Here is a 26,372-nt window from a genome sequence, read left to right as displayed (position 1 = left end):
CAAGCTTTAATCTCTTTAATCACCTTTTTCTCCCCCTCGTGCATCTCTTTTTCTCCATCATTTCCACCCTCCCGCCCCCTCTGATTTGATCCACTCATTGATTTATTTGTTGTTCCATTTTGTCTTTTCATTCGCCGTCCAAAAAGTGTCATGTCCTACCACTCACACGTCATTGACTTGCTTGCATCAGAGAGGAGTCGCTGTTTATTTTGCATTTTGGTGACGTAATTTTTGCAATTCATCACCTCGGTTACTTCCATTTTATTGAAACACAAGGGGCAGATTATTCATGAATAATCGTTTTGCATTTTGGAAAAAACAGAAGATAGGATGGCTCGAAAGAATTAAGCCGACTGCAAAGTAACTGAATAATTTGGTGTGTGTGTGTGTGTGTGCCTGTGTGTGGTGTGTGTGAGCTACAGGGAGGCACAGCAATAGACAGATGCATAGCAAAGTGAAGCAAACCACACAACTCATTTCCTTGTCCATCTCCTTTTTTTGTTATATTTCCACTTTTTTCCTGAAGGAGATTTAACGCCTCTCCTCTACATTACATGAAGATTATGGGAAGTGGGACTCTTGAGCAGCCGTCACCATGATAAAGGCACTCTGGATATAGCTGTTTTCCTGTGGAATTACCCTTTAAATCCTGGATTTGATTCCAAATGAAAAAAAAAAATTAACAATTATTAAAACTGTCCTAAATTCTGGACTCTTTTTTTTTTTTTTAACTTTTTTTTGTAATGGACTGAAGCTGATTTCAATATTTCTTTTTCAACTATTGAATCTTAATGGGATTTCACTAACGCGGATTAAAGACTCAAGCAACATCTTTGTCTATTAGTCGATGTAATAGCCATGATTCTTGCCATTTCTCCAGCCTACAAAATCCATTAGGTTTAATAATTCTTAATGTTAAGGGTTAAATAGGTGAGTACGGTGCTTTGAATCCACACATGCTATTGCTGTTGCATGTTTCGGATGATGATTAATGGATGTAGATACTCATTTTAATATTTTTTTGCATGTGTGTGTGTGTGGGTGTGCATACGCGTGTGTACTGTATGAGGGTTAGGTAGAATTTAAATGGATTTATTGGCGGATTATCAGAGATCAGTAATTTCCCCTCACACTTCATTTATCCTTTGTAGTTTTCTCCCTATGAGCCTTTGATTGTCCTCAGATTCAGGTGAAATAAAACCACATGTGCACACTCAGATCTGATCATGTAAGAATGTACTTAACATGTCAAAATCAATCTCCATACTCCGCACTTGGTTTTGTACTTATTAGCCACACTCCAGCTGATGGAGTGGCCACTTCTGCCTATCAAATAATCTGCTCAGTGCTGCTCTGCACTCTTATTTAAAGCCGAGGAGCGTGTGTGTGTTTGCACGAGAGGAATATAAAGGCAGATCAATAAAGTAATCTACATGGAGAGATAGACTACTTTGCCCTTTTCTCAACGCAATTATTTTTATCTGCTGTTATTTCAAAGAAACACAAAGTGCTCCACAGCGGGAGAATGACAGTACAGTACATCACCTAGTGGAGTGTGTTGGAATGAAATCTTGAGTCTGCAGCAAAATGCAATTCACACCCACTCTGTCTCTTTCTCTCTCTCACACACACACACATGCAGACACTTTTTCCATCTATCCATCATAGGTGCATTGACGATTGACCCCTTTTCTCTGATTAACTTTCCCATCATTTGGCTGACAGCAGTTTGGATTTACACAGCATGTGTGTGTGCACGCTGCACAGTCAAGGTTAGGGCTGCATACCAGTGGAACCCATCTGGGACCTGCTCTCATAACCCGGGACCATTACCCATTCTGCTCCATGCTCTTGGCACACATGTGACCCCCGTAGCCTATCTACAGATGGGCACTTAAGCCCAGGTAGTGTGTCAAAGCTGTCACAGCTGCCACGCTGCAAAATGGACGTGTCGGGTGCAAACTCAGCCTTTGACATGTGGCTCGCTGTCGCCTTTTTTACTGTAATGATCATAAGAATAGGGTTTTTATGAACAGGTGAAACTCGCTTTCGCTGTAATGTTCCTGGACAATGTGGAAGAGGGAGGCAGGAGCAAAATGGGCGGTGATGTGAGCGTTATGTCCCACTTAGCGGGAAAATTGTAGTTGATCTCAGCCGATCTGATTATTGTTATGCAAAGGATTAAGTTTGAACCGATCCTTTGGAGCATAACTTGGTGGTAGAGTGAGCAATTTCCATCCGAATGAATAGTTTGGAAGATGGTTGCGCATCACTGCCATGCAAATGTAAGGGGGATTTGTTGGTGGGACCCGTGGCTTTTTGTCAAGGTCTGGGTTTTATTTGGGATCATGAGCCCTCTTGTCACAAAGACGAGAATGTATTTTTCAGCTTTCTTCCAGTGGCGTTATATTTTGCTAAATTAACGTTCCTGCCAAAAGTCACATCGTAGTCGGTGTTTTACACAGTTTGTTCTTTAGTTTAAAAGTGTACCCTAATCCTAAATGAATAATGTTTGTGTAAATATGGCTACCAAATTTTTATTGAACAATAAATCAGCTGTATTTGGTAACCGGGGGCCCCATATTTCAAACTTCCTGTCAATTTTTAGTGTTTGAAAACAGCTTGATGCCAGAAGCTTACGTGGAAAAAAGAAGTCTGCCAAAAGTCTCCAAACAGAGCTTAAGAGATTTCATAGGCACCGTGTTTGCAGTCGTCATTGATAAACAGGCCAGGAGAGGAGACAGCAGGGGCTAAGGAGATTCATAATCCTATCCCCTCTTCCTACTGATTCTCTCTCTGTCTCTCCTTCTCCCCACGTGCTACCTAATGAGACGACAATACAGCTCCTGTGTCTGGCTCTGAGCGCTGCATCTGCCTTAATGAAACCAGCAATAACCCTCTATTAGATATCTTATCTTCAAAATAGCTTCCACTCTTGTGCCATCCAGGGATTGCTGTGTTCTGGAGCAGCGCTGCGTGTTCATCAGAAGACTAAAGTGTGTAAAGGGTGGTAGTTAGTTAAAACTCGGATTTGTGTGCCGCTGCATGATGACCTCGTCCATCATCTTGTTAAACGAGCGGATCAGTCTGAGCTCCGTCTAACTTTGAGCAGTGTGTGTCTGACTCCCGTTCAGCCATTAAGAGTGCAAGCGGGGGAGCCTATGTGGGGCGACTTAAAAAGTACGATTTTTATTGGCAGCATATTCACTTCAAGCGAGCGGAATATGGGTCATGATCTGATATAAAAAGGCTATTCAATAATTCATCGGAGCTGATTAAGAGGACTTGTATCGACGCAGACACTGTCCATGAGAAGGGATGGGAGTACACAGAGAGGCAACACCGAGGCCCCTGTTTGTGGGATTAGTGGAAGCTAAGAAACAAGCTGAAACATGGGCGTTTCGACTGAGCAGCGTAGGCCTCCTTTGATGTTTTAATCTACTGTACATTCGCCCCTTCTGTTTCATGTGTCGCATGTACATGTGACGTCTGTGATTACACGTTGCTGCAAGTGTGTCCATGTTGTGTGAGTTTGTGTGAGGGCCCATCAATCTATTAAATATGGAGAGTCCAATCTGTTACCCCGCAGAGACTGGTTTATTATTCATCGACATATTTCAATTAATCATTAATTTACCTAAAGTATGGCCCCACACTCTGCCCTTCAATTTGGGGTGTGTTTATGGTATATGAGTTGTGTATAATCTGGATTAATAGGAGCTATTTATTATTCTTCTGATCTGCTGTAGTTGGGCGGTTGTTGGGGGATGAAGGCAGAGACAATTTAGTACTACAGTACATTTGGAGGGGATGTATTATTTATCATTCTGGGCTGGATTCTCCTAAAATCAGACTGTTTCATCCCCTGCACAAACACACACATACATGCACACACACAGTTCACTAAAGGGAGTTGTGAGATGCATTCAAACAAATTAAGGAGAGAGACACATTGTTTTTATAGAGCAGAAATAGCCTTCACAGTGGATTTGGATTGTAAACAGTAATACAAAGAGCCGTATTCAGATCGAGCAGCGCATTTGAAATTCCTCTCATTTAATCGTCACTTATTAATTCTAAGGGGAGCAGGTCAGAGGTTGCATGCCGTGCCAGAGCGCAGCATGGCGTTATTAGAGTCTAACTCACTGTGACCTGCCTCTAACCCTCTGTCCTCCCTGTTCCCTTTGCAATAACAGACTGGCGGACGTCAGAAAAACAAGCAACGCCAAACATCTCTTCGGAGGAGCGAAGGAGAAAACAGAAGTGAAGCTGCTCCTGTGGAGTACAATTACCTCGAAATTGCTGCTTTACCCTCTTGACCTGTCGAGGATTTTACCTAAAACTGCTGTGAGTCCCCCCCGCCCGGCCGCCTTGTTCGCAATCAACACTGGGAGGATTATGATGTGGAGGGGAGATAAATGCTCTGCAACGTCGCCTCATTTTTAAAACCTCACCTCTCTATTCATGAACATCTGTATTTGCTTCAACAAACCCCACACAGCTAATGAGGTGTCCTGGTAGAGAGGTGTAATTTCATTAATCATGAAGACTAAAACCCATTTATTTTATAAAGTGCAGCTGGTTAAAGCAAATAAACCTGCTGGTGGAGTGACACCTGAAATGATAAATTTCAGGGAGCGCTTTACTTGTTTTGTTGTGTTTAGAGCCTTTTTAAAACATTTTTTTTGATAATATTTGTGCTTTTTTTCTGCATTAACAGTCAGAAATTAAAATGATGCTGATTTCATCTCCTGTGATCGCTGATTGCACAGTCAGAGAGACAAACTGTTATAACAGAAACTCAAAATAAGAATGTTTTTAAGAGACAGTTCACCCCCAAATCAAAAATACATATTTTTCCTCTTACCTGTAGTGCTATTTATCAGTCTAGATTGTTTAGGTGTGAGCTGCTGAGTGTTGGAGATATCAGCCATAGAGATGCCTTCTCTCCAATGTAATGGAACTAGATGGCACTCAGCTTGTGGTGCTCAAAGCGCCCAAAAAAATTTTTTTTTAAAAACTTAACAGCAATGTCTTTTTCCAGAAATCATGACCCGGTTACTGAAGATACTCCACAGAACTATTTTCTTTCTACCAAACTATATCCGCCAAATGTAACACCACACAGAAGGAAGTGTGCATCTACCGGCTCTTCCAGGATTTTGTGGCCTGAAAGGCCTGATTTCACAGCAGCATTTTTAAAATATTGTGAAGCATGTAGCATTGTTTATAGCTGTGGTTCCCAGTTGGTCCAGTCATAGGGTCCAGATTGCCCTTAGTCATCAGTTCAAAGTCCACAAAGTTGAATTTATTCAGCGTCACACTTGCGTTTGGCCATGTCGTCGAGCTAGTTTGCTGTCTCTGTAAAGTAGCTGTCTGTCTGTTGTTTTTTTACAAACTAGACTCATTAGCGAGTCACTTGCGGTCGGGTCAGAATGGACCTGCGACCCACTTTTGAACTGCGACCCACCAGTTGGGAACCACAGGTTTATAGGGTTGTATTGCATAGAAATTATGAGCAAAAATAGTTGTGATGCTGTCTCGGATTTGGAGCCCGTTATTATGAACATTTCCCACAGAATTAAAATCTATTTGTAATGATGGTGTTGCGGTGGCAGCAACAGATGATCGCCTGTTGCTGATGTCAGTGCAGCGCAAAAGGACCGTCTTCGTGAGCTGCTCTCCTCCTGCTCTCTGTGCTTAGCACGAGCAAACACAGCAGCAGCAGTTAACATCCAACATTGAGCGGTTAAACGGTCCCAACAAAGTTATACCAACACTGAAACAGCCCTACTCTGTCATTTAATCTGTTAATAACTGTTAGGCAAAGTTCGCTGTGTGCTGCTAACAGTTAGCCCTGTCACTGCGTGGCTAACTTTGTCCCAGGCACGAAGCTCACACTTCTGCAGCAGTAGTCTCATAAACAGAGATAGAGAGCAAGAGCAGGACAAGAAGGAGCTGAACGAATCAATACGCTGCGAACAGCTCTACAGTGAAATGAGATTTTATCTGTTTTAAATAGTCAAGTTTGTGGTAAAGTTGCGATGACTGGATGAAGTTGCAAGGTTGTGCAGAATTCACATTAATTGGCTGAGTTTGTGTCAATTGTCTGGAGGAGCTGATCTACTGCAAGCTCACCACTGAGCTAGCTAACGTTACAGCTCAGATGACATTCATGCATGCTTCCTTCTGTATGGTGATACGGTTGGCGGGTATAGTTCAGTAGAAAGAAAACAGTCCCTACATGAAAGGTCTGTGGATTATCTTGAGTTACCAGGTTGGTATTTCTGGAAAGAGACATTGCTGTTGAGTTTTTAACAAATATTCTTTTGGCGTTTTGAGCACCACAAGCAAAGTACCATCTAGTTCCATTATATTGGAGAGAAGGCAGACATCTGTGCAGCATACACATACACATATCTCCAACACTCAGCAACTCACACCGAAACAGTCTAGACTGATAAATAGCACCACAGGTTAAAAAAAATGTATTTTAGATTTTGGGATGAACTGTTCCTTTAAGAAACAATAGCAGCTCCCAATCAATAATCATGTTGTCTTGTCTCTTGTTTTTGATTGTAGTTCAGCCTCCCTCAGTCTGAGGCTATGAGAGGGAGAGAGGAGTCCCAGGCCGCACCATCATGCTACTTCTGAGACGCCGGGATGAGACTTTGGCTGGCAAAACACAAGGTAAGACAATATTGATGCATGAGGCATCTCTACAACTCGAGCTGTTCTTGGTTTTCTCGCCTTGTCCCTGAAGGGAACCGCCGAAACACCCCGTCTTATCTCACCTGTGTGTGTGTTTGTGCGTCTGCAGCTTCCCTTAGCATGCACCTCTCCTGCAGCTCAGTGATGGATGGTCTGAAACTTCTAAAGGCCTTTTTCGCTTTGTATCTCACACCAGGTTTGCTTGAGGGTCAGGATAATGGTTCAAGGTGGAGACTACAGATGAATGGTTTAATCCCGGGTTTTTAGCACAGTGTGCACTTTGATCAGTGGCATGCGTCAGCGCGTGGACGTTCAACCCCGACCCAGCCCCTATCGACTATCGGCTTAATTTGCATGGCTCTACAGGCATTGATCAGGCAATTAAAGGATTTGTTGAGTAGGATTTTGTGTCAGGGGCGTGTGACCATTTAGACGTGTTTCTGTTCACGCTCTGTATGAAGGAGGGAGGAAGATTGTTTACTGTGATAAGATAAAAGAACACATAATTCTCTCTCCGTCCCAGGACCAAGTTACACAGAGCAAATTTATTTGCCACAGGGGCCTGTGAGAGGCCATTATCATATCAGCACATTCCATCGTTTTCTCATACATTCATCTCCTCGTTCCTCACTGCTAAGCTTTTTTTTCCTTTTAATTGCTCTTAAGTTCTCTCACCTTTCTCCCTCCCGTCCTCTCTTTTCTTCCCGTGCACTATTAATCAGCCGTGACGTTTAAGAGGCTGAGCCTCGGTGCAGAGGGGCAAGGTTGAGGAACTAAATTTCTTCCTGTTTCTTTTTTGATGGGAGGCACTGGTTGTTGTGGTATGTGGGGGCGATGGACTGTGTGTGAGCACACTACAAATGCTGCCATTACACACTCACTCCTATTACTTTAAGCTGCCATCTTAGCCAGCAGCAGAGCGACAGTGCAGCCTCGTAATGAAGTGCCTCGGCCTTCTGTCGTTAGCTGAAAGTCACACGGCTGCCTCGGCTAACGCTGACGCTGCACATTGCCTACTATTGCCTGACGTCATAAACCATTACCATATAGATGAATTAACTACGGTGGTGAATCTCGTTAACAGAGCCGGCCCACCTTCTTTGAACAGAATTCATACTTACAGTTACAGATTATCAGTCCGTTTGGCTTATTATTCAAGTCCAGCACACTTCCTGCTCTTACATAAACTGTTTAGAAAAAGCAGCGGTTGGAATAATGGTTAAAATGAGCACATATTAGAATAATAATGCCTCATGAGTTTTTTAAAAGCTTTATCTCTAATCCTTGTGTACCTAACCTAAATGGGATTTTGGCCCCTCATTATGTCCCCACCACTCAGTGCCATTAATTAAGTGCAGCGTGGCTCATTTTTCAGTCAAATCCAATTAACAGCAGACTTTTATTTAGACTCTGAAAGCCCGTGTCATCACTCACATCCAGTGCACACACACACTATATCGAGGCCACAATCTTTGATGTGTGAAATAAAGTATGAAATATTTTCGGATCACCTTTCTCCTACCCTACAGAATGTAATTAACGGCAGATTTCTGTATCGGAGCGTAACAGTGAGATAAATGAGCACCTCCTGGGTATATCTGTCTTCCTCCTATAGTGTTTTTTGTGAGTCTGGTGTTGCATTCTTCTGCTGAATAGGCCAGTATGTTTATGTGCTTATTTTGGGAGAATATTTATAACTGACATCATTCTTCTTTTCATGCCTTTTGTTCATGGAAAGGGTGTGGAGAGAGGAAGTTTTTTTTTTCTTCCTTCGACTGTGTATTTCTAAATTAGAGCAAATTCAAGAGCCGGGGAGTTAGGAGGCTTTTGACGAAGAGAAGGACAGGAGAAAATAAACAAGTAGAGGAAGACAAGAGAGGAAGTGTTTTTGGTAGTTGTTTCTGGGGAGAGGATAGGAAGAGTGCAGCTGTGGGTTTCCTCAGGAAGACAATGGCTTGTGATGTTCCTGTGCTGCTGTCTATTCTGTTTTGTCACCATGTGCAAAAATTACTCAACGCTGTGTGGGCATATCTCATTTATTCAATAACTCGGTCCTATTCAAAGAAACTTTTCAGGCACGGCAAACTCGCTCCGTCACGTTTCTCTTTGTAATGAATTCCAATCACACTGTTACACCTTGGCTTCACTGATGTTCAATTATCTTGTAATTGAATAAACTTGTGAGGTACAGCAGCGAGGTGAGTGTAAGTCTCTGGCGGGATATTTATCTCAGAGTAATGCCATCATTTATTATTAATTGAATTTGGTCCGTAAGATCACGTGTTTCAGCTTGACCTGAAAACAAAGCTAAGATCCGTGCGGTGGCATCGATTGGGTTGCAAAACAGCAGATCAATACAGCTTCACTCATCCTCGTCTCACAGCAGCGGAGCAGTAACATAAGTCACCTGGAAAACGGCCTGCAGATCCAGTCATTAGCTGAGCGCTGCACTTCCAACATTTGCTTTGGTGGCATCTGTTATTTTCTGGCACCACCACAGATGCTGCTGTGAGGAGGCTTCAGGTGCCGTCGGTGTTTGTGCTCCAGTTGTTGGGTAGATCTAACGCTGGAACCGTCAGGCATTTAATTGACAATCATTTTTTAATGTCGATTGATTGTTTAAGTCATTTACTATGGAAAAATGTCAACATATGATGGTTCCAGCTGTTCAGATGTGAATCTTTGGCTAATTGGCAGCATGAAAAGTATGCAGAATTAGATATTGGCACTTCCTGTTGGCAGCATACCTATGGATGTAGAGACAACTATTACTGCATTATTTTGAGACTGACGATAACTTGAAAACATGATGATTCTCAGGCGCATTATGGAGTTATAAGAAGCATCTTTTTTTCTATGATTTTTTGATTGAGTTTATGGATGTTTTATTTGCGTTTTTAAAACCCGGTCTCACTCACAACTCAGATGGCAGGTCAGTGGCCCTCTGCTGCAGATAGTGATGCACAGAGGCATCCTTTAGTGGCATATGTGTATGAGACGCACCGGGTGATGGCATTTTTTGTGGCTCCAAGCAACTGCTGAGCAACAAAGTCTGCATAGGGAGGTCGGCGATCGATGGGTCAAACAAACTCAGGACTTTGACCCTAGACACTGCTGTTTGTGTCGTGTGTGAACCCAAAAGTAATCAAAACATAGTGAGCTAGTATGTGTAGCATACTACACTAGTGAGATATGTTACATGACGTTACTTTACGTTACATTACTTTTTTTCTGAACCAAGCCATGTGCTTTTGTTGCCTACACCTCCGGAAGTTAGCCGAAAAGCAGTGTTTGTTTTTTTTTTTTTTTTTACCTACGTTCTAAGTTTATTTTGAAAGAGACTGAATGCATTTTACGGGCAGAAACTGCGCATTTCCTGTGACAACAACAGTTTATTTTAAAAAGACACAGTGCATGTAAAGAGTGTAAATTGGCACGTCATCCCTCAACATCTAAAACTGACACAGGAGAGTTACCTAGAGCGTCATAGTTTGGCGTGCAGGGCCACTGACCAAGCGTTGGTATTTGATGAGTTGGAAGTGAGAATGTGTTGATTTTTATGGATTGACATAATGGTATCCTTGCAAAGTGTTGGTCACACTGAATCTAAAATATGTGTTTTGTGCTTGGGTGTTCAGATTTATATGATTAATGATTCCAAGACAAGTAGATTTTTTTTTTTTAATGCAAATTGTGGGCCAAACTCCTACCATCCTTCTCTTTCATCTCACGCAGTATGTTTGACTCACATCTCTCCCTCCACACCTCCCCTTCAACTCTCCCAGTTTGAAAATCTCTGGAATAAACAAATAATGGCTTCCTTATGAAAATACAGATTAATCAATCACGAAAATTACTTTTAGTTGCAGCCTTTGATAGATTTATGTGTGTTTTTGTCTGTGTTTATATATAGTGTGTGTTTTAGTGTGTTATTTTATATGTTTGTACTTGTGTGTGCATTTCACTGTTGTTTCTGTAGATATGTATGTATTCACATATCTGCCCAACTCTTGAGGCAAAGCTAGCGCAGGTTTGTGAGCAGCTGTCTGGAAGAGCAGCTCTGCGCCCGGCTTCAGCTGACTTGTTGTTTTCTGGCCTCACCTAGAGGTTGTGTTGTTGAAGCGGGTGAATGATTTGTTTTGGTGTGTGTGTGTGTTTGTGTGTACGCCACAGGTCAGCATCTTTACGCAGCCATGATCGACAGGAAACACTTGTGCTCATGCCTAGAGGACTAACAATGCAGTGAGTGTCAGAGGGTTTCGCTGTATAGTCGACAGAAGGGATGATTGCACCTGAATGATAAACCAAACACATTCTTTATTAGTATACTGTAGCAGTACAGTTTGAAGGGCAGGGAGACAGTGAAATTCACACAATGCCGGGGCTCACAACAAAACAGAAAACCTTTGTTTCACTTTAAAAACTTGTAATATTGTGTTATTCGGTTGTAGCGCACATTGATGTAGGTTTTACATAATGTTCTACAACTTAGAGCAGCTTGGAGTTGTCATCATTGATTTAAGGGCAACTCCTCTGATCCAGCTTTAATTTGGAATAATAACACCTGTGTCATAGTACGTGATTAATGCTATACTTACAGAATTTGATCAATGTCTTGTTGTGCAGAAGCTGCAACTAAGTAATGCCGTTTAAACTTATTTTTCTTCATCTCCGCTCCATAAGCTACGTTTTTCTTTCCCATTATGAAAGCTGTGCCGGACAATAAATCAGTCTATACCAGAGAAGGGATTACTTTTCCCCGATACGGCCTTCTACCAGGAGTGAGCTATGCCCTCCCCTTGCTGTAAGATTGGATGGCGGTGCATCATCAGCGTAACCACACACACACACACACACACACACACACACACACACAAAAGAATCTCTAAAAGCCTGTTTGTGATGTTGCAAAGATGAAATGGTCAAGCATGGGCAGTGACCCTCGACCATACCTGAGTGCACTCCAGAGTTGGAGATCACCTGGACACGAGGCAGCGTCTCCCGGCCCTGCTGCTGTTGAAATGTCATAACTAATGCTCATCTTGCTTCAGTTGCCTCAGCAAAGCAAGGCCTGCTCTGCCCTGGCTGCCGCCTCGCAGGCTCTCAGCCTCAGTCTGTCCTAAAGCCTCCTGCAGCCTTTTACTGTGACTCTGTTTGCCAGTAGATAATATTAAGAGTTATTGATTGCGCTGTGTTAAGGAAAAATGCCCGCCAGGAGTTTAGCAGAAGAACTCCCAATGGGGAGCTAATGCCTCTCTGAGGGACCTCATCCATGTACTGTCAAAATCTGTGATAGGTGGCAACCAGGCTGCAGAGGGAGAGAGAAACAGAGAAAGAGGGGGCTGGATGAGGGAGAGAAAAGGTTGTATGTGCTAGTGTGTCTTGTATAGAACAGGAAGATGCTGTAATACTTCCAACCAGGCAGACAGACAAAAGGAAACGAGGGGGAGATTGCGATGTGAGCTATTGTAAGGGATACAAACATAATAGGTTTGTCAAAGTCTGCCTGATTAAACTCGATGCACCTGGAGATGATGCAGCTCTCATGCAGCTGTTTAACCTCTTCTGTGTGCTCAGTCGATTGTTCCCGTTTGCATCTCAGATTGATTCCTGAAAGCGAGAACCGGAGTTTGAGAAGTATTGAAAACGTTGTAAGTGCTCTGACTGTTCAATTGTGAAAACTCCCGACAAACATCGACAAGAGATTTCGTCCTCATGGATTAATTATGGATCGATTTCCACACACTGTCACTTGTGTTGCTGATGAAGAAAGTAAAGATTGGTCTTATGGCCCAAGTGTGGCACTGCGTCAGTTGTTTTTCATGATATATTTTGATAAAACTTGGCCCAAAGATACAGCTCGGTCACGTTAAGATGTAGTGTGACAGTTGCAGGTCACGTTAATATGACACGTGTTCCACATTTGGATATGGAACTGTATGATTTTGGGCTACAGCATGTTCATTGTTGCCTTGTTTTGTTGATTTTCAACTATTTTCCAGTATTTTCAGTAATGCAGACTTGTGTCATGGAAACAAAAACGTCACATTTTTGGGATGCGATTATGACTTCTGCTAAGGGCTGGGTATGGGCATTCGACATCTTTGAAGGTATTGACCAAAGCCATGTAGTATGGAAACTCCTCCAGTCAAACAATACCTGCTTTTCGATCCTTTTTGTACCCAGATCCAGAAACAATGACTAGTTGTATGGTTTTGCTTGCAGCCAACCACCAATTAAGCCAATTACCAATCAATCTTTTTTCAATTTAGTGCGATTTATGATTGGCAGGATCCTTAAAAAGTCTTTAAAGGCTATGATACCAATACCTTTATTGGTATTAAAATGTTTTGAAACAATCTTTCGTAAATCCTAAAAATGCTAAAATTGGTAACATCTATTTTTAAAAAATAATGTACCGAATACCTCTTGCATAGCTAGATGGTACAGAGAAGTGCAAGTTCAATAAAAATGATCTATTTAGCCAAGATTTTGCAGCATAGAAACCCTGTACAAAGCGATGCATACAAGGCTCGGTGTATTTTATGCAAAAAGTTAAAAAAGCTTGGCACAATGGAAATCAAGGCCATTGAATCCTCCATGCAGAGTGAGAAACAAAAATCACCAAGAACACCTGCCAACCAAGCACCATGTAATTCCTTGTCTTGTTCTACCCTTGTCCCCACCACGCAACATTTGGGCAAAATTTATCCCCAACCCTAATAATTAAATTTTTAAGTTGGTCTTAAATTTTATTCTGATTGGCTTTTAAAAAGTCTGAAAAGTGTTATATCTTACTGGCCTTAAGCCATAGGAATCCCAGACTGGCCCACAATCGCAGCAGCTACAACTTGTACAGTCTGTGGTGTGGTGAAATCCTGTGTGGTGTATTTGATGGAACTGGCAGTTCAACATGCTGAGATGCCACCCAGATGTTTGAAAGTATGGCTATACTACACGCCTGTAGTGTCTGAGACATTTTCCACAACCTATTGCTTCCATTCACATGATGGGTATCAAATTAAGTAGAATAAAAAGGTATTACATGAAGTACTCTCCTGGTATCGTTATCACTTAAAGGGTACTGGTCAGGGGTCGCGTTAACCGGATATTCTCGGTCATTGACCGGTTTTTTACAACAATGACCGGAAAATCTGAAGGCCGTCGGTCATTTTGACAGGTTGCAATTACCACCCCTGCCCACTTGGCGGCAGAGTGCACAGTCAGTGGTTTAAGTGGCTGCCGTTTTCACACTGCAGAGAAAAAGTCATTCATCTGCTTCATGTAGCATTGTTGACATAACGCCCCTGACACACTGGAGGCGGAACCGAAGCACAGCGCCCAGCAGCGGAGGCAGTTTTCAATCAGCGCCCATGTTAACCTATCTGACTGTCCACACAGGCCGCTGAGCAGAGCGGAGCACCCGCGGAGGCAGCGCTTCAGTTCGGCGTCTGGTCTATTTTTCACGCGAGCCGCAAGTGCTTCTGTCAAGCTGGATAGAGCGGATCGTACCAAACAGGAAGTCGGACACAGAAAAGATGAGAGAATCCAGCCAATTTTCAAAATAAAATAACAACACACACTGAGGAACGTGAGGAGAAAATACCGTGTTTATAATTTAAAAAAACACAACAGTGCATAACGGAACACATTTTTCAATACCCTATTCACTTCATTACAATTTTAATTTTGTGTCACCGAGCCTACAGGCATAACTAGGCTACATAACACCATGGACACACCGGACGCGTTAGTGCCGTCCGGTGTGTCCAGGGCGAAGCCTAATGGCACGGGTGTGTGGATGTCTGTTCATCTTTTCGTTCATGTCCTTATTAATGCACACTTTATAACTTGCTTGTTGGATTTATTATAAACGAACGAATGAAAACTAAATGTCTTTGAATATCTTTATTATCATTTAAAAACGAAAATTAAAATGACCAGTAAAAATAGATTATGACTGGATTTTTATGACCCTGTCGGTCAAAATGACCGGCGACGAAAAAGTCTAGCGCAACGTCTGGTACTGGTAATAAATTTTTTTAAACAAAGCCTTACACCTGGTCTCATGTCAGAATAGAGAGTCTAGCCAACTTGTGCTTTCTGTTTGAGGTATGGCAGAGGAAAGCCGCCTGGCTAGCCGAGACGTCTTTGTTTTCTAACCTTTTAAAGGTGCTAAACACTTTGGACTCTTGTTTCTGCAGCGCTGTCAGAGGCGTGCTCTTTGTGGCAGCGTACACAAACAGAATAACAAGCGAATCAGTGCATGCTTGTTTCTAATACTGTTGGTATCTCATGACAACAGCTTGCCAATTAATTTACCATGAGCGGAGATGGGGTGTTGGTGGGTGACGAGTGCAGTAAGGGAAAAGATGAGAACAGAGAGAGCATTGACATGGGTGTGCGAGAGGGGTACTTTTGGGGGGGTTGAGCCCTGGGTGTAAGTTACTGTGTGTGTGGGACGGTGATGGGGTGGAGTGTAAATAACGCCAGTGCTTTGAGGAGGACTTGATGTTAAATTAAGCCTCAGCCCGCGAATGTGCCACCTCGAAAGATAAGACAATTAGAACATGCTCACACAGCCAGACCCTGATGGCACCCTCATTAAGGATGTGTGTGTTTGTGTGTGTGTGTGTGTGTGTGTGTGTGTGTGTGTATGTGTGTGAGAGAGAGAGATTGGAGGTGAGTACTTTCAAACTCTCTTATTGAATACTTGTTGATCAATGACTTACTAGACTTGCCAGCAGGGGCGGAGCCAGCCATTGTAACCATTGAATGCTCAGCCCAAACCTATGGGGGCCTCACCTGCTCTCCTGTGGAGATTTTTTTCCTATTTACAGCAGCTACATGCACTTTTTAAGCCATTTTAGATAATAGATTACATAAAATCTGCACATCATCTGTGAAAAGCCATACATTGGATTACCGTAAATTTATTATGTGGATGTGTTCTGTACACACAACATCTATTGCACGTCTGTCCGTCCTGGAAGAGGGGAGTTGGTGAGTTTTTCCTTGTGAGGGACCAAGGACAGAGGGATGTCGTATGCTGTAAAGCCCTCTGAGGCAAATTGTGATTTGTGATATTGGGCTTTATAAATAAAATTGAATTGAATTGAATAATAGTCGCCTAAATTCATCCTGTAGAGTAGTTTTGTATGTAATCGTTCTCCAACTGTCTTCATCATTCTGAAACCAAAACACAACAAATGTTGAGGATGACTAATTTCACTCCTGCCACATAAAAGAGGCAAAAATTATCTGATGTTACCAAGGTACATAAAATAGGTCGTTAGAAATTTGGTGTAAACAGCATTACTTATCTTGAAAATTATTTTTGTTAGATTGAATGTTTAGCTGAAAAATATGGTACATTTGAATCTATGCTGTAATAATCCAGGCTGCACTAATCGCAAATCAAGAATCCCCAACAATGTAAAGTATATGTGGTCTTCAATACTCTTTTAAATGTTAGACTATAGACTGTATACAAAGATGGACAACATGTCTCCAGTTACACCCACTGTACTAAAATGAAGCCAAAATATACCGGATACGGCTGCTGCCATCTTGCGCTGGTGACGTCATTTGGAGCCAGAGTCTGTGCAGTAGCGATCTCCGCCAGTATCAAGTTACCACTCATAAGCCCATCTGACTAATTGCAAGCAGTGCTACTGATAGCGAGCATACTGATTGGCACATGCAGCTGTCAGTCATGTCTTCAAGCCCACTTTTTTTTTTAAACATCAAATTACTAGTGATAACCAAACTTATCAGAAACACTTCAGTGTGATAAGAACTACCTAAAAATGACAGAAACCATCTTTGGGAAAAATTAGTTGATGTGTACTTTGAGTTTTTAGTTTGGCCCATGTCCCATCTGCTAACATGGACCTATACTGCAGCCAGCCACCAGGGGGCGATCGAGATGTTTTGGCTTCATTTTTGTCATGTCGTCCATCTTAAGCCCTGTTTCCACCGAGCAGTACGATACAGTACAGTTCAGTTCAGTTCGCTTTTTTTTTGTTTCCACTGTGAAAAGTTGTGGATGGTACTAATGGAACTGTTTCGTACCGTCCCCATGTTTGGTCCCCCCTCTGTTGGGGTACCTAGCACACAGATCTGGTACTAAAAGGTGGAGCTGTGAACACTGCAGTCTGATTGATCAGTAGAGGACGGTCACTCTGCTCAGGGCTGAGTTGTGGCTGGTTTTGAGGCTCATGTAACCACTGTTCATACTGTGGAGAGTTTTATTAGTAAACTGTAACTATAAAATGAGATTTGCTGCCTCTAGGTACCATGTCTGAAGGGTTATTTTTGGTTCCAAAGGTACCATACTGATAGTGTTTGGTGGAAACAGGGCTTTAGACCAACAGAAGACCATGATTCAGTTGTATTAGATTTCTTTAGGGAATAGCCTATTAGGACAAACAACATGGGCATTTAAATTGCTGGAGGTATTTAAAAACCTAAACAATTTGGGACTTTTGAGAAAACATTCAGGGCTGAAGCCACCCTCACGTTCCGCCTCTGCTGGCCACCGTCTTGAAACCAAAGCAATTTGGCCAAACCAGGAAGTGCTTTACTGCTCTTTTAAACCGAATCCACACAAAAAACAGATTTTATTTCCTCATTACACAGAGACAACAAACACAGCAGACCTAAGAGAGACCTGTAAAATGCTGCAAATACATAATGTGCACGTTGGCCTGCCGGGTCACCGAGATGCTCCATTAAACATATAGCTAGGAGTATAATAAGAGTCAGCAGAGGGTAGAGAGGCAATCAGCCTTAAAATGTCCCAGCCTAGTGGGTCTATAGGACATCTACAGTCCATATTAATTCTCAGAACTGAGCACTCAGCGGAAGATTCAAGCTGTTTGGGCTCGTAAGGCTCTCACATGTTGTAATTGTAACTATAAATCCTTCAAGGGATTTATCTTAGCTGTACAGCTAGTGTTATGTGGCACAGTTTGGATCATGATGTGGATAGTGGTTGCAGTTACGGGGGTGATGATTGGCAGGTCCCATCCTTAAACTATGTATGGAGGAAGGTACATTAGGCAAACACTTGAGGCAACAGATATATGTGGCTAAAAATAGGCTAAAAACATGCAACAACCACCTCCACATTCTCACTGAATGTAAATCTAAATTTTTTTTAGAGTCATGTGCATTTTAAGAGGTGAAATTCTCAGTGGTGAATCACCTCTTTGCGTTTAACATAAGTCATGTATGTGTGGATGTGCCACTTATTAATAGCAGCTGTAAAGTCTAATATTTGATGCGGTGTTCACAAATGGTAAAACAGCCCTTTTCTACTGGTAAAGGGTGAGCTCTGTTTCGACACCAGGATGATAATATATTTCATTTTAAGTCCACTGGAATTATATTATCTGTCACGACAAAATTGCCCCCTGACATTATCTGTAACTGCTGCCCAAGTGTCTGATATCTATTATGAAGCAGGGAAACCCTCAGGGTGACATAAGATACTGTCTCCTCGGTTGCACAGTGCAGCGTTAACCCTCATCTACGTACTGTGTTCTCCAGTCAGTGTGTGTGTGAGTGTGTGTGTGTGCATACTGTAATGGAGGAAGAGTGAGAAAAGGGAAAGACAACATGCGATGAGCAGCACGTGCATGTGTGTGCAGAGAGAAGGGAAGACTTTAGGATGCTAATGGCACACTGCTAGGGTTGCAAGTAATGATAATTTTAATTTTAGGTTATATCTGCTGATTATTTTCACAATTAATTGAAAAATCATAAAATATTTAACCTATGAAATGCAAAAAAATAGGAAAAATGCTGACCACAATTTCCCAAAGCCCAAAGTGACGTCTTCAAATCGCAACTTTTGTCCAAAAGGCTCCTCATTCATTCATTCATGATGAAGAAAAGCAGCACATTCTCTCCCTGAAAAAGCTGCAACCAGCAAGTGTTTGACATTTTTGCTTGAAAAATGACTGAAACAATTAATTAGTGATTGATTTTCTTTCAATCGGCCAATCAATTAATCAACTAATCACTGCGGCTCGACACACTGCTGACGATGTGGTGTGGGTAGTGACCATGGTAGGGCTGTACCGCATGTCATTTTTTAACATTCGAAGCTTCATTTGAGGTTTTCGAATGAAGCTTTAAATGTCTGTCATCATATTTTATGATGTCATTACCCGAAAGAAATATCATAAAAGTCCTTGAACAAAGTCCTTAATTTGAATAATATGATTAATGAGATTAAACGAGTTAGTCTTTTATTTTTTTTTAAAATCCTTTTTCTGTAATGAATAAATGTAATTTCTGGTGCTGTGACATTGCTGCTAGACCGCCCCAGTTGGGGTGGTGCAAGTGGATCTGCTGCTAGTGTAACCCAGCAGATAATATTGACACTGTTTTGCGTTATCACCTCCAACACAATCAACCAGGAGGAAACCACGGCTACCTAACCTACTACCTAACCTGTTGATCCCTCACAGCGGGACCACTCTTTGGGCCTTTGTCGATAAAGCCTCTTTTCTACCAAGGATTCCAGATCAGTTTAGCTCAGTTCATTACACATTAGCTCGTCTTCATTGTCAGAAGTTGTGGATGATACTGTACCAATAACACCGCTCCATTCTGTACCGTTTTTTCGTCACCCCTCTGTTGCTGTACCAAGCACACTGACCCGATAGGAAAAGTGGAGCTAGAAACACAGAAGCCTATTGATTGGTCTAGAGAGAATTGTCACCCTTGTTCTACAAGGACTCAGTGCAGAAACCCGGTATTTTTGAATATCTCATCGGTTACGACACAGACTCACAGGGCCTGTCCCAATACCCACACTTTCCCTAGAAACACCCACTTGCACTTGGTTGTGCACGTTCACGTTTAGGCTAGTGGTGTCCCAAAACAGAATTGAGGTAGTTGAAGTGGTTTCCAACACTTAAAATCCGTACTAGATTCCAAGGGAGCCCGACCCACACTTTCAACGTAGTGGAAGATGAAATTTCCCAGAACACCTTGCAAAGTCAGCAACTTCGGCAACTCTTGGTTCCGTGCGTTCGGAAAGTAGGCTATACACACAACAGATGGTTGGACTAGCATAAACTCATCGGCAACTTGGTTGAACACAGTTAAAATATTTAAACAAATCGACTTACCCGAACAAAATTGATCAGAACTAGAAGACGTCATAGGCGCCTCCTGTTTTCAGCATTTCTTCTCCGTTGATTCATCAGATGGAGAAGAATAAACATAGCACACGTCACAACACAAGCACTGGAGCCGGCATTTTCAAACCTGAATGACTACCGGTATCTTGCGTTGCTACTACGCGTGACGTATGCCTAATATTTCTGACTTCCCTCATCAAGGGTTATCTCACAAACGAGGGCACTCAATGCTAAGTGGAAGGTTTTAGGGGTAGAAATGGGACAGGCCCTTAACACTCCAGCCTGCGACATGGATGATCAACGAGGGGCAGATGTTTCTCTGCATTACCGGCTATTACCTGCTATTATTATCCCGCAACAACCCTGCCTACATTTAAGGATATTGTCTGCGGTGGAAACCCTACAGAGACCTAGGGGTTAGGTACATGTCCGTACGGGTTATGTACTGGTTCAGTGGAGGCCTCATGTGAGTAACCCTACAAGTCTACTTTCCATTGTGGGTTCCCTTCTGCCCTGTCTGCATCTGTGCAGAATAGACATGCAAAAGGGCATCATAAAGAACATGGTGACGGAGACATGTGCTTCTCTAGAGACCACTATGTTTAAATAGTTGTTGTTTTATTGTGGATTTTTGTATTATATGTTGTATTTGTTGCATTTTAAATGTGTTGTGATTGGCTGCTACCTCGACCAGGTCTCTCTTGTAAAAGAGATTTTGAATCTTAATGGGACTTCCTGATTAAATAAAGGTTAAATGAAATAAAAAATAAATAAAAAAATCTGAATGTGTATTTAGAATTCGAGTCTCAGCGCTATAAACAAAGCTTCAGATTATTTGGAACAACCCTAGACTGTGGAAGCCTTTTTTGATACTTATAACTTTATAGTCTGCTGACAGCGGAAGGAGCCACTTTTAAAATGATAAATAAATAAATTAAAAAGATTCTGTTTTATCATATATCCACATGATTGTCACGTACTCACTCTTCCGGCCCTCTTTGGCTGCGCCTTTCTGTAAGTGTGTGTCTTTTGTGATAAATCAGTTGTGTAATTGAAGAGGCGGTATGGATATGCTTGAATGGTTAATGTTGAGAGACAGTGTCTGCATGTTCATTACTTAACACTGAGGCCTTGTGTGCCTTATACGTAAATGGATTATTTCATAGTATGTACATGCATCATTCAAATTGATGCAGCCTTCTCCCGTGTGCGAGAGTACGAGGTGGCTCAGTGCGCATGTCAGTGCATGTGCTCGTGTGTTTGTGTGCGTGAGTGTGTATGTACTCTCACTGTTGTTTCTGTCGTGATTGCGAGTGAGCCAGACCTTAAAAAATCAATCATCGAGAGTGACGAAGAACGGGAGAGCACAGAAGGAAGCAAAAACACATGCACAGATGCACACGCAGAAACACACACACACAGAGCGAAGTCCTAGAACACTGCAGTGAGCCATTGAAAATAAACGCAGGCGCGAGGAAAGTAGAGACACACTGTGCTTTTCTGTTTTCACTTCGATGCAGAATGAGCTCTTACTTTCCACTTATCTCACCCCTGTAATCACTCCTTTTCTGTTTCTTCTTCCTGTTCTCCACTATTTCACTCTCTGCATCATCTTTCTCATTTAATGCACCCTCTCTCTTTCTTTCTTTCTCTCCTCTCTCTTTCTCTCTTTCTCTCACACAGTTTTTTAATTAAAATCTCTCTGTATCAAGGGATTCTGTTATGGTGGTGATTTAAATTAAGGGGCTGACATAAACTTAACATTACTGTCAGACCAAAGCAAATTCCATCAGCCATGGTTAAATTTGCAGCGCTGGCCATTTTCCAAAGGCCTTTTTATTCTAGAGCCAATATCTATACTGCCACCTATCTATCATCTTTTTTTTCCACTGATATTGCCCTGTGCTATAAGATTTTATTTATAGAGCACCAGGTCAGACGCATGCATCATGAAGTGTAGCTGCTCATGCATACGCAGACTGGACCAATACTGGATTTTTGATACTGACATGTGAGAGCAGGAGCGTCGTAGTGAGGAAATACTGGGACTAGACACTCAAAAACCCTAGAACGCAGTATGACAGTATGTCTTCAACCTGATTGATATCATTCTGATTACATATTCCAACTTAAGTGTTTACACAGACGCTAAATGGACAAATCTGATAAGACGTAACACATACTATTTTCTGTAGCTACAGATTACAGATGCCCCCTTATACACCTCACATGCAGACTAGACGTCTCGCCCTTTACCAGTATATGTTTCCTAAACCAGTGGTTCCCAACAGATCCAGCCACAGGGTCCAGATTTCTCCTTAACCATTCGACCCAGCAGTTGGGAACCATGTCTCATATGTAGGCTACTGCTACTGGTAGTGATAGACAATCGTTATGTCCAGCAACTTCACAATTTAGCCTGTGGAAACAAAATTGTGTGTTCACATAAGAATGCAGCACTAGCAGAGTGCTAAATATATATTTTTAAGTCTTTATTTAAAGTATTTTAAATGTTTGGACAAAATAAAACACTATAGAGAACAATGCGTCAAGTAAATGTACTTTTATTGTCCAGATATTCACGGTGAAGCTGCGTTCATGACTTCTGAAATAAAGACAGTCCACTTCTCCCATTTTCTTGGGAATATTTCTCCTCTAGACCTCAGGAAAAAAGTCATCTTTACCATTATAAAGATCTCCTTGATTATGTCCATCCGTTGTTTAAGGCTTGGAGGCTCAGATTTGTACCAGATACCAATCTTTTTTATTTATTACATCGTTCCTTATTGAACCGAAATATAGGACCTTAACATCGCTAGATGTTTTTTGAATTTATGAAAGGCTTTCTGATGTTTAGTCAAGATTTTAGAGACCCTCCAGTATTTCATGAAACATATTTTCTGGGGAGCTCATGTTTAATTAAGAAGAGCCAAGCTCCCCCCGTCTCCCCGTCTCCCTTGTGGTTCACACCCTGCCCCATATATCACCTAATGTTGCGCCCACATTGGGCAAACATGCACAGAAAGAATATATTTATTCCAAACAGAGAAATGATTGCATTAAGTGTTCAACATTCAAGTGTGAATGGATTATCAAACCATAGACTGTAAAAAATAATTGATGTAGCCACTGTGACGTCACCCACTGGTTTGTGGACTGCCGTTTTGAAGCCTTGAGTTTGGCATTTTGGCCGTCGCCATCTTGGAGTTTTGCAATCAGACATACCAATCTTTGGACAAAAAGGTGGAGGCGTGAAGGAGTCAGGGGTGGATCTGAATGAGGGAGCCAGAGGAATGTGTACGCCTGCTGCTCTCAACCCAATTGAAAATTCCTTCTGTCCAGGCCCGTCTCTTCTGATTGAGGTGGTTACTTGAGACATTTTTATTTTGATTGGGCATTTATTCTGATTATTCGTGGAATATGAGCGTCCGTTTAAACGAACCTGTTGTAAGTGCGGAATTTGTTTGACCGATTTACCTCTTCTGTCCCCTGCCCTATGCAGACTTTCTTGCTCTGTATACTATGACAAGTGCTTAGAGCGTCAAACAAAAGACGCAATCTGGTCCGTCTCACGCCACCGCTAAAGGGTGCCTCCGTCCCGTGGTGTCTGATGCCGAGGGCCACTGACCAAGCGTCGATATTTGACGAGATGTGGAGTGAGTTTTAGCCACACTCTACGCTGATACTGGAATCAACCTACAACATCGCTGTGAGAAACGAGACACTTCCCCTCCTCATGAGTGTTAGCATCCCCTCTGCGCCTCCTCCTCCACGGCGGACTCACTCTCTCTGGTGGATGGGAGCCTGTGGTCGGGTCTTCATAAATCAAGATGTTACCACCGGCGCTATAAGGCTACTTTTTAATTAAAACTGTGAATCAGTCGGCCCTGATTATGAATTGTGCTCCGCTGCCACTGAATAAAATATACAGGGCTCACTTCTTCTCCCCCTCTGACTCTTTCTCTCTCCGTCTCTTTCTGTCTCACTCTGTCTGCCCCCCCTCCACCTCCCCCTCCTCTCTCTCTTGTTGCTTGCTGCTCAATTTTCCACCCGAAATTGAGAATGTCCACAGCAGGCCTTGGCCATGCACAGCGACTGAAGGCTGACATCACTGTGAAATAGTTGAGGAGCTTAGCGGTTGCATAAATTTAATAACTCAATATGTAGGGTCTGGCGCCACTGGGGTCAACACCATTATATCACACAAAACAGCCAGCAGGACAGAAACACACCACCAAAGCTAGTAGGCCAGTGGGCCCTGTTTACCACACACTACCACTCCTTTAATTATATCACAACATGTGAAAGAGGCTGTTGTTGGGTTGGATGATCTTATCAAAGCAGAGAAGAGAGAGCAGTCGGTATTCAGTGGTAGCACGAGGAAGCTTTTGTCCACTGGTCACATTGAATTCATCGGAGATAAACAATGAACATGGCTCCTGTTTTTATGTTATTCATTAAGACTCCAAGAAGAGCGGCTTGGGCAGGAGAACTCAGCTTCACTGTCGAAGGGCAGCGACAATGGCAGCGCTATACTGTCAAATGAAATAAATAAACCCCACATCTATGAATATATTTATATGCAAAACAGTGAGTCTTAAAAGCTCCTCTTAGGAGTAGCTCCAGGTTGAAGCTTAACAGCATGTCTCCTTCAAGGGGCCTTATTGCTAATTTATGACCTTTGCGTGTTCTGCAAGAACAACTGACACCATCCTAGGGAGATACGGGAATGAGCCAGGCCTCGACGGAGCCCAAATTAGCCCAACGGAGCGCGGCATTGGAGCTGGAACGGCGCACGGGGCTGCCGCTGTCGTGCTGCCGCCTCTGCTTCCCTTTACATTATATCAGCAGGGCGAGAGCAGGGAGGAAGGACTAACTGGAATTCAATCTTACAGCTTTGCACAAACAAACTCATGAATGATAATGGGCTGCTAATTGAAGGTACTGGAGCGATTCCCTCCACTGAGTGTGGCGCTGCAAATGGAGTCCTCCGGGTAGCCATGGCGACAGGCGCAGCGAGGCTCTGGAGGTCTCCTGACCTGAGCTGGAGTCAGATCATCTTTTACACATGCTCCCTGTAGTCAGTGCCACCATTTGGTTATATATGCACGCATGAATATTTATAAGGGAACTGTTTGCAGTTGGTGCATCAGTGAACTGTTTGAAAAGTTAGTTTAAAGTGCAGGGTTGTATTTATATGACTGCATTTTACATGCAGATATTCTGATGATTTTATCCGCTATCCATGTCATTGACATTAAAAATTCAATTTTATTTACTTAATTTCAGACAGTAAATCAATATTAAAAAGGTAAAACAAATATTAATAACAATAAAAGAATCTCAGAGCATCTTCCAGGCACAGTTAGACATTTATTGTGGCTGTATATCTGCTGTGTTTCAGACGGTCTCTGCCTGTTTTTTCTCACCATCATCACTCTGTCTCACCTTTAGTTTATCTGTACCGACGTCTGTATTGATGTGTACACTGTATATCTTCAGTATGCACTTAACAGATATAAGAGCAGCCTTGGCAGAGACAACTTGTTCTAAATGCAGAAAAAAACAAAATGTATGTTTTTTAAAAGTTCACTAACAGTAAGATCAGCACTGTCTGAGAAAACGGTTCCCAGAAATGGTCAACAAATTGAGCTTGTATGTACTTTTAAAGACCTAGGGTTTTAGATTAATGGACTCTTGTCTTTGCAGGCACATATGCTCTCTAAGTCTTGCTTTTCTTTTTGTGTCAAAAGGAAATTGCTGGAGTCTACCATTTTACCCGTCATTGATTATGATGATGTGTTGAATAGGGTTACAGTGGTATACTGGTTTAAAGGTTTGTCGTGGTATGAAAATTGGTGGTTATTGTGCTGTGTACATTTGCTTATCTACGGTATTGAAAAACATGCCCTGATGAAGACTTTTGGGTTGAAACATTTTGGCGCTAAGCCCATTTTTTAAAGGCTTTTTAATTTTTGCACAGCAGTGTGCTTTGGTATTTTTTGGTTATGACTTATTGATCACAAAGCAAAGTAAACGTCTAACCTCTCCCCCTATTTTGGTCTGTTTTGAATCCAAAGAGCACCTGTTTTTTAAAACCTGCACATGTGAAGTAGCACTCCTCATCTACTTTATAGATGAAAAAAATGCAGCTGGATGGAGAATCTCACCTTTATTTTTACTTATTTTTATAGAGAGACTTTTTAACACATCCTTTTTTTGTTTAACTAAAAGAAACCATTGTGTTTTCACTCCTCGAAGGCTCATAATAACTGATTATAATTCTGTAATACGGTCTCATATTCTGAGACTGCAACCCTAGTGTTGATTTCTTCACATGCTGGATAGTGTGTGTTGTGGGGCTCTGAGATTAATTTCACACCATGGAACTTTTAGTCACCATCGTTTTATATTCAAAAGCGAATTGGCTGCTTTTTGTGCACGCCGCCTCAGTACAAAGTCACTGGTATGTTTTTATTTATAAAACTATTCTAAGTAAAATTC

At 42.1% G+C, this 26,372-nt stretch overlaps 1 protein-coding gene across 3 annotated transcripts in view; it reads left to right on the top strand.

Moving 5' to 3' along the window:
• grin2ba (glutamate receptor, ionotropic, N-methyl D-aspartate 2B, genome duplicate a) overlaps positions 1–26,372 on the top strand; it is a 200,652-nt gene that overhangs the window by 1,737 nt on the left and 172,543 nt on the right. For 2 of the 3 annotated variants that reach the window (XM_078161815.1, XM_078161814.1), the window contains exons 2-3: positions 4,197–4,347; positions 6,583–6,690. In XM_078161815.1, the coding sequence (XP_078017941.1) occupies positions 6,664–6,690 (27 nt within the window). In that variant the 5' untranslated portion in view covers positions 4,197–4,347; positions 6,583–6,663. Of the gene's footprint in view, positions 1–709; positions 931–4,196; positions 4,348–6,582; positions 6,691–26,372 lie in introns of those variants that run through there. The other variant, XM_078161813.1, reaches the window with a different exon arrangement.

The sequence above is a fragment of the Epinephelus lanceolatus genome, chromosome 18, assembly GCF_041903045.1.
Source record: "Epinephelus lanceolatus isolate andai-2023 chromosome 18, ASM4190304v1, whole genome shotgun sequence".
Classification (NCBI taxonomy): Eukaryota; Metazoa; Chordata; class Actinopteri; order Perciformes; family Serranidae; genus Epinephelus; species Epinephelus lanceolatus.
The sequence above is the reverse complement of the archived record's forward strand: the minus strand, read 5'-3'. Positions and strand labels throughout refer to the sequence as shown.